Raw genomic sequence first — 15,072 nt, forward strand, 5'->3', positions numbered from 1 at the left:
CTCTATCTAAAAGGACCTGCAAAGGTTTAAAAAGATATTACCTTGAGTTTTATGATGTATGGAGAAGGCCTGAATAGCTAGATCTCATTCCCTCTCCTCTGGTTTTTATTCGGGGTTCTCCGATATTTGAGTTCTCTCACCTTAGTTGAAGCAGCGGAGGTGTTGAATCTTCAACAGATGCATCTTTTTTTTTACATGTTTAGGCATTAGAGTAAAATAGCTTTTAAAAAAAACCAAAACAAAAAACCTTAATCTGAACACAAATTCATTCTTCTCTCAATTTTCTGCCTTCAGCCTTTCCTGGCTAGGGTATTATTTGATTTTTGAAGACTTACCAATGCATAGTAAATTAATTACTACACCCAGGAAAATCTTTCATTGTTGATGTCATTTTGGGAACAGGCAGTTTGGACAACGTCGTCATGACTTCAAGACAAGATGATAGGAATTCCACTGAACAAAGCTACATGGCTTTGTTGGAAAGTAATTTTAGGATATTTGTCTGGAGTGAGCTTGTCTGGCCGAGTATTTAGTTACTTGGTATTTCCAGATATTGGTTTAACCAGAACATTTTGGCTTTTTCCTCCCAGAAGTGTGTAGTTGTATTTCAGGTATTTTTAAACTGCCACTTATTAGTAAGTGTTTTTTTGTTTTTTTTATTCATTTAGGGTGGGCTTGGTGGAGTCAAAAATCCGAATTCTAGTTGGAAGCTTGGAAAAGAATGAATTCATTACACTGGCTCACGTGAATCCTCAGTCATTCCCAGCACCCAAGGAAAATCCTGACAAGTAAGCCAAATCCTCACTCCTTAATGCAATAATTGAAGGACATTCTATGCAGATAACTGAAAATTTACAATTTACGTTATTCAAATCCATTACTGAAATGGATGAACATTTAATTAAAAGTAAACTTGACTAATGACTTAAGTTGTCAGCAATTATTGGTAAAGTCTGGCATCCACTTACATAAAAATCACTTGGCTAGCGCACAGATACTTTTGTAGCAGTAGTAATACCTTAATGGAGAGATACAACTTCACTAATTAGCACAGTATATACTGTGCAAAGTTGCCATAATGCTAACCTTGGTATTCCCCTCTTGTGCTGCAATTGTCTGAGTGACTATTACCAAAGTCTGTTGTTATGCTTTTATTAGTAGCACTGAGAGTCAAGCAAGAGTCGCAGACTCAGTCTCTTATTGATTTCATTATCAGCCTAAATGGCAGCTTAATTAGATTTGGAGTTTTGAAATACATCTATAGCTAATAGTTTTTGGTTTTTAACTTGCCAGTGATTAATGTTTTAGGAAACACTAATGTCTGGTACCTGTAGGAAGAAAGCAAGTGCATGTTTCAAAACTGACGTTAGGATGTTTGGCAAGTTCTGATTCTGTTGTTTTGCTTTCCAGACTGTTAGGACTGTGTTTTGGGCTTGGTTGGTTGGTTTTTGGCCAGAAAACTGCACTTGACTTGGTGTTTTCTATGTATCAGTTGCCATAGCCGGATTAGTGAAAGGTTATTTATGTCAAGTCTGAGGTTGGGAAATAAATTTTTGTGAACAGTTCTAACATGTATTTTTGCAGGTGTAACATTTTGACTGTGTGTTGTCTGTAGCGTGTAAAGCATTTTCATATTGAATTTAGCTCTAAAATCAATGCTCATTTCATTATGAAATATCTACAGAAAGTCCACGTGACCTTTTACACAGGCTCTTCAACAAGGCAGTGGCTTCTTGGATTGGGCCCATTGGTGGCTGCTGTAAGCATAATTTAGTTGCACACCCAAAAAGTGAATTTGGGCAAGAGTATTTATAGAACTGTCTAAAATTAAGAAATTACTAGATAAGTGAATTGCAATTAAGCAATAATAGAATACCATTTCTTTAAATATTTTGGATGTTTTCTACATTTTCAAATATTTTGATTTCAATTACAACACAATACAAAGTATACAGTGCTCACTTTATTTATTTTTTATTACAAACATTTATACTATAAAAAACTTCAGTTCACCTCATTGAAGTACTGTAGTGCAATCTCTTTATTATGAAAGTTGAACTTACAAATGTAGAATTATGTGAAAAAAGAATAACTGCACTTAACAATAAAAAATGTAAAACTTTAGAGCTTACAAGTCCACTCAGTCCTTCTTGTTCAGCCAATCACTCAAACAAGCTTGTTTACATTGGTGGGAGATAATGTTGCCCACTTCTTGTTTACAGTGTCACCTGAAAGTGAAAACAGTCATTGGCATGGCATTGTTGTAGCCAGCATAGCAAGATATTTACGTGCCAGATGCACTAAAGATTCATATGCCCCTTCATGCTTCAACCACCATTCCAGAGGACATACGTCCATACTGATGACGGGTTCTGCTTGATAAGGATCCAAAGCAGTGGGGACTGACCAATGTTCATTTTTATCATATGATTCAGAAGCAGAAAGTTGATTTTTCTCTTTTGGTGGTTCGGGTTCTGTAATTTCTGCATCAGAGTGTTGCTCTTAAGACTTCTGACAGCATGCTCCACACTTCATTCCTCTCAGATTTTGGAAGGCACTTCAGAGTCGTAAATCTTGTGTCTAGTGCTGTAACTATTTTTAGAAATCTCAGGTTGGTATCTTTGCGTTTTGTAAAATCTGTCGTGAAAGTGTTCTTAAATCAAACGACATATGCTGGGTCGTCATCAGAGACTGTCATAAGGTGGAATACAGGTAGAACCACGGAGCAGGAGACATACAGTTCTCTTCTTTCTCCCCTCTCGCACAAGGAGTTCAGTCACAAACCTGCAGGGCTCAACTAGTGTTTCTAGTTTTTGCAGTTTTTCAAAATCCTTATCTGTTGGCACTGATAGATTGTGCTTTTGAAGAGCTAATGTGCATGTGATAGAGGCTTTATTGCAAAGTAGGCTCTGAATCATAGCCAATGTGGAGTTCCATCTGGTTGAAATATCTTGTACAAGAGTCTTTTTTCTTTCTGTCCATTTGCAGCTTGTTGTATTCCTAGCTCTGTACTGTTATCTGGGCTGTGTTTGAAATGGCGCACAAGTTTTCTACATTTTGCCAGCATGTTTTCAAAGCCACCATCACTGAGCGCCACTGTAATGGATCACTGCAGTCTGTGATCAATGCATATCATGTGTTCAAAAGGCAAGTGACTGGCTGCTGCTACCATTTTATGTGCAGTCAGTACTAATTGTTACTTCTTCTTGAATATTCCATTCTTTCGCAACATCCATGAAATGCTCTGCACATGCTTCAGCATAATGTCTCTCTTCAGTATGAGTTACTGTTACAGCAAACAACTGCAATGTCCAGGCAGCATCAATAAGGTGTGCTGTGATATCAAGATAGCTGTGATTGCTCAAGGATGTCCAGTGATCACCAGTAAAAGCAACAGCCAGTGCATTTTTCAGAAGCTCCAACTTTGTAGTCTTCCCGTTGTCATATAGATCACTTATTCATGATGCAGTGGTTCCTTGGGAGGGCAAGGTGTATGACTGATTGGAAGATGCAATTTGAATAATATCTCTTAGCCCTCTGACCATTTACAGTGTTGAGTGGTCTGCAGTCTATAGCTATCCACTTTGCAGTAGTATTGGTTAAGGTGTTTGTACTTTGTTTGATTCATGGGCTTGTAGCAATCCTGAAGCTCTATAATTGTACTCTGTCGTGGCTGGCTGGATTAATTTGCTGGTGGTGGGTTATCTGTAGCACAAGAGCCAGAAGCAAAAGCATGCTTAGAATGTAGGTGGAAGTGCAGACTTGAAGTGGTTCTGTGGTATTGGGACTCAGCCATGCAATAGCTACAGATAAGTCTTTATAGACAAAAAACCATTTGGAAGTATTTTAAACATAAACTTGCCATTTGAAAGACCTGAATTGTTGCTGCTTTGCTCCATTAACTTTTTCTGATATTTAATCAGTCCAGATCATGAAAACACAGTAGAACTGTCAATGTCTAGAATAATTCAATAAATTCTTCTATATAATCAATATATTAGTGTCCTTTTCAAAAGAGTCTTTGCCATGGATATGGAAAGATTTTACCTCAGGATTAACATTCAGTAGGGGACTGAATTGTGCAGGAGGCTTTTTTTAATTCTGCTGCTCCTGGGTTAGCCTTTTGTATACTAGTTTGTATGTGTCCTTCAGAGCAGTCTTGGCTTTTTGAAAGGGTAAAATTTTTTTATCCCAGAAAGTCAATACTCTGGAGATGAGAGGGGTGTGAGTTATGCACAAGAAAGGTGAATTCTTGATGCTGCCCCTGTTGAGGTGGGTTTCTGAGGTCACCAGGTTCACCTCCTGTCCGAAGAGAGTTTCATTTTAGAAATCTGCATTTGGTGTTGGGGGAGGATAGGGGAGGGGGGAAGTAAGCAAAGACTTGTGCAGGAGGAGAGTCTGGGAGGGCAGGGGGTGACAGCACAGAGTAGCATGCAATAACTTGTGCAGGAGGAGCGTGAGGGAGGTGTCTTGCTGCTGCTTCTGGAAAGGTGGCTTCTGGTACTGGGCTCGCCTCCTTTTACTGAGCTTGGTGGGCTCCCTTCAGCTGAGTGAGCCTTCGTTTGCAAGGGAGGGTGGATTTTACCTCAGGGACTCATACTACAGGGGAGGAGAGGCTGGTGCAGGGAGGCTGAGCTCACCAGGCCCATGTTCTCTATGGAGTACCCTTGGAACGAGTGGCTGGCTTGGGGCAATGGGGCACGACGCAGGGCGCTTGGTCCCGCAACTGAGGAGCGGGCCGGGCACAACAGTGCGCGGACCGGCTAGGGTAACAATATGTCCCATTTTGGCCAGGACAGTTCCCTTTCTCAGCTCTGTCACAGCCATCCCTACTTTTTCACCAAAACTGAGCATTTGTCTTGGCTGCAAGGCAGAGCAGAGAGTGGCAGCTTCTGCACAGGGGCCAGCTGAAGATAGCACTGACTGCCAGCAGGAAAGCAGAGAAATTTGCTGCTGGTGGGCAGTGCTGGCTTCAGAGCTGATCCCTGCGTGGCGCAAAGCTGGCCAGGAGCAGGGGAGGGAACTGGGGAGGCTGGGATTCAACCCCAAGTGCAGTTGGCACGGAGCTCAGCAGGCATGGGGGTGTGGGGGTCAGCCCCCGAGCTCAGACGGGGGTCAGCCCCAGGTGGCCCAGGGCTCGGGGGGGTGGGGGAGGGTCAGCCCCCAGCTGCAGGTGGCATGGGACTCAGGAGGGGGGTGAGCTCCCAAACTTGAAGAGGCAAGGTCATCCGCAGCTGCAGGTGGCACGGGGCTGGGGGGCAGAGGGTCAGCTCCCGAGTTTTGGGGGCATGGGGCTCAGGAGTGGGGGTCAGCCCCAGCCATGGGCGTCACAGGGCTGGCTTGGGGGAAGGACCCCACCATGGGCAGTGCGAAGCTTGGGGCAGGGAGGCTCAGGCTCAGGAGTGGGGTCCCCGTGTGGGTGGGGTCCTGGGTGTGGGTGGGGTCCTGAGCCCCGCCCAGGACTGGGGCTCAGGAGTGGGGGTCAGCCCCAGTCCTGGGCAGCACGGGGCTGGGGGGGAGAGACCCTGCTGTGGGCAGTGCAGAGCTTGTGTGGGGCTCAGGCGCAGATGCAGGGGGTTGGTGAAGGCATGGGGCAGGTGGCTAGGGTGAGCCTGCAAGTGTGGGGGTGGCTCAGGTGAGCCTCTGGCCATCCTGTTTTTACTTTTAAAAAATACTTCTCTGCTGGAGCTGGCATGAGAACCATGTCTTTCTGTAGCCTCTTCTTTCCGCCCGCCCTCTGGTGGCTTCTTGCGTTACTGCACCTGACCTGAAGTAGGTTCTTCGGAGCAGCTGCTGCTGCTGCCCCCCCCCGATTGTCTGAGATTAACGTGCTTTTAAAAAATTAACGTATTATTTATGATCGTTAATCACACGCGTTAATGGCAGTTAACTGGCAGCCCTAGAAATTACCTGTTCAAAGTAGTTGCTAACAGATCCTCTTGAAACGGTGCTGAAAATGGTCTGACTAATGGTGTAAACGTGTCAAAATTATTTTCATTTACAGAAAGCATATTTGAAATTAGTTTTGCTCTGCCTATACTAAATCCATGTCCACACTACAAACTTATGTCGACTCAAGTTACGTCTGCATACAGCCACCCAGTCAGTATGTCACTTGTGTACATGCGTGCTTGGCTCCTTGTGTTGGCAGTGCATGTACTCGCCAGTTCATGTTTGTTTTTGATGCAAAGTGTAGTGCATCATGGGTAGGTATCCCATTGTGCAACCCACCATCATCCAGTGCACTGTCCTTTGGGGAGATTTGGCAATGCATGGTGTTATAAGTATAAAGGGAAGGGTAAACACCTTTAAATCCCTCCTGGCCAGAGGAAAAACCTTTTCACCTGTAAAGGGTTAAGGAGCTAAGATAACCTCATTGGCACCTCACCAAAATGACCAATGAGGAGACAAGATACTTGTCTGGGAGGGGGGAGAAACAAAGGTTCTCTCTGTCTGTGTGATGCTTTTGCCGGGACCAGAACAGGAATGCAGGTCAGAACTCCTGTAAAGAGTTAGTATACAATCTAGTTAGATATGCATTAGATTCTGTTTTGTTTAAATGGCTGATAAAATAAGTTGCGATGAATGGAATGTATATTCCGGTTTTTGTGTATTTTTGTAACTTAAGGTTTTGCCTAGAGGGATTCTCTATGTTTTGAATCTGATTACCCTGTAAGATATTTACCATGCTGGTTTTACAGAGGTGATTCTTTTTCTTTAATTAAAATTCTTCTTTTAAGAACCTGATTGCTTTTCATTGTTCTTAAAATCCAAGGGTTTGGGTCTGTGTTCTATGCAACTCCTGTGCAAATTGGTGAGGATTTTTATCAAGCCTCCCCCAGGAAAGGGGGTGTAGTGCTTGGGGAGATATTTTGGGGGGGAGATGTTTCCAAGTGGGCACTTCCCCTGTTCTTTGTGTAACACTTTGGTGGTGGCGGCGTTTAACCTAAGCTGGTAAGAATAAGCTTAGGGGGTCTTTCATGCAGGTCCCCACATCTGTACCCTAGAGCTCAGAGTGGGGAAGGAACCATGACACATGGTAGGGCCAAAATGGATCGCCCAAGGGGTGAGTGGGAGCAAGGAGTCAACTTCTCAGTTCGCAGCTGTGTCCATCCCATAATGTTACCTGTATCCCATAGTTTTTGTACCTTTTTTCAAAATCTTGCAAACCTGCAAGGCCATCCTCATTGTCCACTATCTCTGACAGAAGCATAGAGCCTGCACAACTCTACATTTATCATCATTAGTGTTCCAAGCACAGGGCGCACGATCCTGAAGTATTTGCAGAGCTTCAAGAAGAACTGAATCGGCGGGGATCATGGCATTTCCTTCGGGGACCGATTGCTATGGGACATAGTGATAATCAATTCAAGATTGTTGGTGGAGTTCATGGAGCAGCTGTAGTTGGTGGAGAAACAAGCACTGGTTTGTGGGATGGTATCATAATGCAGAATTGGGATGAAAACGAGTGGCTGCAAAACTTTTGGATGCACAAGGCCACATTCCTAAATCTGTGTGCTAAGATTGCCCCAGCCTCTCAGCACAGGTACACGAAAATGAGAGCTGTACTGACAGTGGAGATGAGAGTGGCAATCACACTGTGGAAATGTGCAAAGTCAGTTTGCTAATGGTCAGTCAGGAATCAATTTGGAGTCGGGAAATCCACTGCAGAGGCCACTGATGCAAATGTGAAGAGGCATTAATCACTTCCTACTACGCAGGACTGTGGCTCTAAGTAATGTGCAGGACATAGTAGGAGGATTTGCAGCAGTGGGGTTCCTGAACTGCAGTGGAGTAATAGACAGCACATACCCCTATTTTGGCACCAGACCTCCTTGCCGCTGAGTACATCAAGAGAAAGGTCTACTCTTCTATGGTTGTGCAAGCATTGGTTGATCACTGGGGATGCCTCACTGACATCAGTGTGGACTGGTCAGGGAAGGTCCATGGCATGCTCTCATCCTCAAGAATACGGGACTATTCAGAAAGCAACAAGCGAAGACTTCCTTTCCCAGCTGGCGGATTACCATTGGGAATATTGAAATGCCAGTAGTGATCCTGGGGGACCCAGCCTACCCCTGGCTCATGAAGCCATATGTTGGCCACCTCAGCAGCACCAAGGAACAATTCAGCTACTGGCTCAGCAGATGGAGAATGACAGTTGAATGTGCTTTTGGTCATTTGAAGGGTCGCTGGTGTTGTTTACGCACAAGATTGGATCTCAGTGAGAAAAATACCCCAATGATTATAGCTGCGTGCTATGTCCTTCATAATATATGTGAAGCAAAGGGGGAGAAGTTGCCATCCAAATGGAGGGCAGAGTGGAGAGGCTGCCTGCTGAATTTGAACAGCCAGATACAAGGACTATTATAAGAGCTCAGTGCAGCACTATACAACTCATGGAGGCTTTAAAAGACCATTTTCACAGTGAGAGAGTAGTGTGTGGTATGTTCTACCTGGCCACTGCCCTTTTGTGGCCTGGTAGGAATTGTGTGGTGATTGCTGTATTTGTAGGAATGTAACGTTATCAGTGCACCTATTTATTTTGTTTGTGAATGATCCTCTGAGTTGTATGACACTGTGCAGATAATTGATTTCTTTCAGAACTGCTGAGGTTCAGTAGCATATGCTGTGAACTAATAAAGATTATTAACAGAATTTTATTCTGTAACAAAATCGGTGCCAAAAAAAAATGCAGTTTTAAAACAAATACATTAAAAAGTTGTTAAGGCCCAATGAATTAAGAGAACAACCAGATTTCTTCAAGTGATAGTCCCTATATATATTCCAAACGTGGCTGCATATGCACCAGAACCAGAAGGTTTTCCCTACCAGTGTCCATTGATATACCGTGCATCTCCTCATGTTCACAGTTGAGGGCATAATAGGCCGTGTGAGTCGACACCTCTCCAGTTCTCTCTTACTGCCGCAAGCCCTGTTCCTTTGTGTGCTTAGTTTTTACTAAGAGAGTGACTTCTTCCATTGTATATAGTTATTCGTAGTTCTTTGCAGTTCTTCTCGTAGTTAGTAGTTGTTGCGTTAGTAGTAGTTAATGGTAAGTTAACTGGTCATCCCTGTTCGGAGACAGCCCCTCCCTCTGGGGACTATGCCAGTGTCCCAGGGTTCAAGACGTCTGTATCCTGCCTGCGCTCCTTCTCTGAGCAACAAGCACTGGAGGGGTGTCTGTTGCTTCAGCGAGGCTCATATCATGGCACAGTATTGGATCTGCAAGTTGTTTCTGCTTCGGACCTGAGACACTCAAGATCTCCATTGAACTTATGAAGGGGAAAGAATTCATGTCCACTACAGATATATATACACCAACCATAGCTTTCACGTGTCTGTGTAGATGAAGCTTGTGATTGTCTTTATGTCCTGCGGGGTGGAGTGGTAAGAATAGTGTTGCAAACCATGATGCTTCATGGAATGTTGAGGGGGAGGGGTTATTGGGATTTCTTAGTATTGAGTTCTCAATGGGTTGCAGGGGGAGGCAAGCCCAGGACTGTTGAACATGCAGGTTCACCAGTGTCTGTAGCATCTGTTTGCTGCCTGAGAAACCCCATTATGTCCTGGTGCATCTCCTCCTTTTCCTGCTGGGACTCCTGGACCTTTCTCCTCTTCACTTGTTCCTTCTCCAGGCTATCTACAGTGTTCATTCTCCAGGTCGTGTATTCATTGTCCCTTGCAGTACTGGCTTGCAGGATCTCATTGAACATGTCATCCTGAGTCCCCTTCTTTCTCCTTCTCCTCCTTCTCTGGCTCAGGTGTTACACAGGTGTGGAGGGGGAGACCCTGAAGGCCACAAAGGCAGCAGAAGATAAAACAAAGAGGTACCATTGTCAGTGTATTCACTGCAGAACTTAGGATGCTGAACTCGCTCCTCTTGCTTCCCTAAAGTTATAAGCACTACATTTTCACTTCTGTTTGGGACTGCGTGTGGACGGCACTAGCCATGGTGAGTATGGCTGCCAGAGGTTGGGGAAATGAGGAGGGAATTGCTTGGTTGCATGATTCTAGTAGCAGAAGGCAATGGCACTGAATACTGGCACCATTTTCCACAGGTGGTGGTGATTTTAGCTGATATCTAACTCCTGAGGGTAACAAAGGCAGAGAGAGCACAGCTGCTGCTGCTGCTGCCCCGAAGCTGCCTTGGCCTATATGCTGGTAACCTGTGTACTACAGTGGTGCCTGCTGAAGTTATCACTGAGTGGCATATGAAAGTGTTCTACCACGGAGCAAGAAATAAGGCAGCCCTCCCTCTAAACCTTTGGCAGAGGATTACAGAATGCCTCCTTCGAAGTTTCATCGAGATCTCTCGGGAGGATTCAGAAGACATCCCTGTGTATATAAACAAACTGCCCTGCATGGCATGCCCCTACACCAACTCTACAGGGGAATGAAAAAGCTGATAGCAACTCTACCCCTCTTGGTTGAACTACTACCTCTTCTAGCATAAGGAAATGAATGAATAGTTAAAATACTGTGCTCTGCTACTTTGAGGGTGCCATCCATGTAATTGAAAATTTATCTACATTTACCTAAGATTCCTTCCTTCCCCTGAATTGGGCTCACCTGTGCTTGATTGGCCGGTCTGTGATGAAATCAAAAACAGGTTCTGGCTCACTGCACTGCTGGAGCCCCCAGTCACCTGTTCCCCATAAACCTCTTCCTTGTCCACCATCATATCATCCTCGCTATTCATGGCAGGGGCTTGTGCCTCGGGCTTCTTGGAGGTATCCATGGTGCTGTGGGTGGGTGGGGGGAATCTCTGCGGAGTATGGCATGTAGCTCTTTGTAAAAGCGGCAGGTCTGCAGCTTTGCACCAGCTGGATTGTTGTTCTCCCTCACCACCTGCTATGCCTGCCGCAACTTCTTTTATGCAGCACTGCTGCTGATCACGGTCATACTCCTTCTCCTGCATCCCCTGAGCAATCTGCTCGTAGATGTCAACGTTTCTATGGCTGTTACAGAGCTGTGCCTGCACAGCCACTTCTCCCCACAGGCCCAGGAGATCCAATATCTCCTGACTACTCGAGGCAGGGCCATGTCAGAAGCATTTAGCCAGCATGGTCAGCTAGGCAGTTGCACAAACAGTGGAGAGCTGCTAGGTGTGCAAGTAGGAAAAGGAATTTCAAAAATTTGTAGGGATTTAAAGGGGACGGCAGTTCTGGTCTCCATGATTCCCTGAGCAGTGAAGTTCACAATGGTGACCAGAGCAGTTAGTGTGGGTCATTGTGAGACAGTTTGGGTCGACATAACGAATGCTGTGTCTACATTCCCTGTGTTGACCTAAATACATTGACTCTATGCCACTCGGAGAGGTAGTGATACTGTGTTGGTGTAATGGTGCGTACAGTGGTGGGAGACTAATTAGAGTGCAGACACATGGACAACTAGGTTGATGTAAGCTACCTTGCATCAACCTAACTGTGTCGTGTAAACCAGGCCTAATAGTTAAACCGTGTTTGTTGCTGGTTTTAGGGGAGTTACTGCTGACAAACTTCTCTACCAATGGGTTAATTTCCAAGTGTAAACTAAATTTGTACATATGAGTATGGCCCTACCAAATTCACAGTCCATTTTCGTCAATTTCATCGTCATAAGTTTTTAAAAATTGCAGATTTCATGATTTCAGTCATTTTAAATCTAAAATTTTATGGTGTAACTGTAGGGGTCCTGACTCCAAAAAAGGAGTTGTGGGAGGGTTGCAAGGATATTGTAGGAGAGGTTGTGGTACTGCTACCCTTCCTTCTGTCTGCGCTGCTGGTGGCGGCTCTGGCTTCAGAGCTGAGCAACTGGAGAGTGGCAGCTGCTGGCCGGGAACCACCACCAGCAGAGCCACCACCAACAGCCGTGCAGAAGGATGGGATGATATGGTATTGCCACCCTTACCTTTGCTACCTGCAGAGCTGGACCTTCAGTCAGCAGCCTCTACTCTAGCTGCCCAGCTCTGAAGGCAACAGTGCAGAAGTAAGGGTGGCATGGTATGGTATTGCCACCCTTACTTTTGTGCTGCAGGCAGGGCGCTGCCTTCAGAGCTGGGTGCCTGGCCAACAGCTGCTGCTCTCTGGCCACATAGCTTTAAAGGCAGCGCAGAAGTAAGAGTGACGATATTGTAACCCCTCTCCTCTTCCCCCCCAATAAACTTGTGACCCCCCCCCCCAAACTCCTTTTTGGGTCAGGACCCACAATTTGAGAAACACTAGTCTCCCCTGTGAAATCTGCATAGTATAGGGTAAAAGCACACAAAAGACCTGATTTCGCAGTGGGAGACCAGATTTCACGGTCCGTGATGCATTTTTCATGACCGCGAATTTGGTAGGGCCCTAAATATGAGCCACAACTTTCAAACCTGGATTCCTTAAATTCCTTTGAAATCAGTTGGATCTGGGCTTGGTCTGAACCAGTCTTTATCAGTCTGCCAGTGTCTCTTCCTAGATTTCATACTTGACAAAGTAAAGATGCTTCTTGAAGTGGTGGGGAGTCTTCTAGGACTAGTTCAGTTTACAAATTTCCAGGCTATCCACATGGATTACACTTTATAGTCAACCCTCAGGGATATTTCAGTACCTTAAAGATCAAAGCATTATACCGTATTCAAAGAATTCTATACAGCATATTTAACAAATTTCTATCACAAATTTGGATATGGAAACATCATTGAAAATGTGATTTATCTCGTGCATTGCTCAATTAGTATCTGTATGGCTCTCTTAATTTGTCATTTAGGTTTTATGTCAGCTTTGGAAGACCAGTCCCTGCATTCTTTTTGTTAAATAGTTCTCAGACCCATATTCTTTGAGGATTGTAATGACTAATGACTCTGCCAAGAGTGGGAGGAGATAGATAGATATATATAAGCAGTGCTTGAAAAGAGGTTACTTAGGGCATGTCTGCACTTACAGGTCTGCAGCGGCATGGCTGTACCTGTGTAGCCGTGTCACTGCAGCGCGAGTAGTGAAGACGTTCTATGCCAACGGGAAAGCTCTCTCGTAAGCCTTAAACCACCTCGGTGAGTGGCAGATGATGTGCCCTTATGCCTGCATGACTTATGTCGCTCTGGAGGGGGCGGGGGGGTGGAATATTCATACCCCTGAGCGACATAAGTGGTAGTGTAGATGTAGTCTTATTTGTAACTGTAGTTCTTTGAATAGATTGCAGATAGACCCATGACAGCATCTTCCTTCTCTGGAATTTAGGCTCTTTGAACAGTAAGGGGTGGGGGGGGAAATGAGGACAGTTGGACCCAAGATCCTTTATCTACCTTTGCTTTGATATGTGTAGATCCACACAAGTGCATGCATTGCTCCTAACAGTTGACCTTTGCTAGAGGATTCTGAGTTTACATTCCAAAGCATGTGGTGCAGGTGTGGACAAACGTTTTGGCCTGAGGGCCACATCGGGGTGTGAAACTGAATGGAGGGCCGGCTAGGGAAGGCTGTGCTTCCCCAAACAGCCTGGCCCCCACCCCCTATCCGACTCCTCCCACTTCCTGCCCTCTGGCTGCCCCCCTCAGAACCCTCCACCCATCCCGACTGCCCCCTCTCGGGACCCCTGCCCCTAACCCCCTCCACCCCCGCCCCCGAACCTCTGCCCTATCCATCCTCCCTCTGTTCCCCGTCCTCTGACTGCCTCGCCACCCCCAAACCTCGGCCCCATCCAACTGCTCCTTGTCCGCCCCCCGGGACCCCCTGCCCCATATCCAACCCCCTTAGCATGCCGCTCATGTCTGACACCTGCACTGCCTGGCCAGATCCAGACATGCTGCTGCCCTGCCCTGCATGAGCACGCAGCGGAGGGGGAACAGTGGGGGAGGGGCCGGGGGCTCAGGGGCCGGTCAGGACAGTCCCGAGGGCCGGACGTGGCCCGCGGGCTGTAGTTTGCCCACCTCTGATGTCTTGAAAATCTTAAGTGAAAATCTTTGTAGGCAAACTAAAAGTCAAGTAACTTTTCTTGTTAACGTCTGAAGATTTTTGTGTAAACAGACTAAACTTGAAACTGAAAAAGCAAAACTTAAAGAAGTGTTTTGTATTTGCCTTATACCTTTTAAAATATGGCTAATAACACTGATTAGTAGGTAATATGAAATTGACTTTTTGTTTTACTGTTATGGTTTAGTAGGAATTCTTAACAGTTGGATTTCTGGGTACTTAAATCTTGTTTCATGCCAGTTGAGCTAAGATGTAACCAACCACGTTATCAGATTTTGCACCAGTGTTACAAACCACATCATCTGAGTTTTAGATTAAGTAATTTAAAGGCTTTCTTCCAATATTACATGATTCTTTTTATAAAACTTTTCAGGGAAGAATTTCGTACAATGTGGGTGATTGGTTTAGTGTTTAAGAAGACAGAAAATTCTGAAAATCTGAGTGTTGATCTTACATATGACATCCAGTCTTTCACTGACACAGGTAAGCGTGGCTTCTCTAAAAGCTTGAAATTAATTCATTTGTGCTGAATGTGTAATTATGTGGCCTTTGTTTCAAAATATTCTACCATGGGTCTAGGTGGAAGGATATGATATAATGTTTGTTTTATTGCTTATTGGATGTATAAAAAATTAGTAGCAAAACTTTTGTTTGAATGGCTTCAGTATGTTGATTCTGGAGACATTTGCAGGAGAATCAACTCGGCAACTTTACATTTGGGACATAACTGACTAATTTGGTCATAAGAATTTAATTTTTTCATAAACTGTACCTTCTTTAAGGCATAATTTGCAACATACTTCTCACTGAAAAAGGTAAAACTTTTAAAATGTTTCTTATTCAATATAGTAAATTACATGGCTTTAAGTGATAGTATAAACATTTATATTTAATCAACAAATGTGACCTACGTATGTGAATGGAAAATGTATGCTTCAGTGTAAATCTTTTTCCATGTTTATATCTGTTACTGAAAACAGATTAATAGCAGAACCTAGGCAACATACCTTGTGCATTGCTGCAGTTAATCCAATATGTTGGAGCTCATCCTAACTAGTAAAGTATAATTCATTCCTAGTGTTGTACGGACTATATTCAGAGATAAGGAGTACTTGTGGCACCTTAGAGACTAACCAATTTA

General features: G+C 44.6%; 1 protein-coding gene across 5 annotated transcripts in view; it reads left to right on the top strand.

The window, feature by feature from the left end:
• Positions 1 to 15,072, top strand: part of PAPOLA (poly(A) polymerase alpha) — a 96,214-nt gene that overhangs the window by 47,667 nt on the left and 33,475 nt on the right. For 3 of the 5 annotated variants that reach the window (XM_027827299.3, XM_027827300.3, XM_043549085.1), the window contains exons 14-15: positions 669 to 788; positions 14,305 to 14,414. In XM_027827299.3, coding sequence (XP_027683100.1) covers positions 669 to 788; positions 14,305 to 14,414 — 230 coding nt within the window. Of the gene's footprint in view, positions 1 to 668; positions 789 to 9,764; positions 9,880 to 14,304; positions 14,415 to 15,072 lie in introns of those variants that run through there. The other 2 variants (XM_043549086.1, XR_006291671.1) reach the window with 2 other exon arrangements.

This window comes from Chelonia mydas, chromosome 6, assembly GCF_015237465.2.
Source record: "Chelonia mydas isolate rCheMyd1 chromosome 6, rCheMyd1.pri.v2, whole genome shotgun sequence".
NCBI lineage: Eukaryota > Metazoa > Chordata > Testudines > Cheloniidae > Chelonia > Chelonia mydas.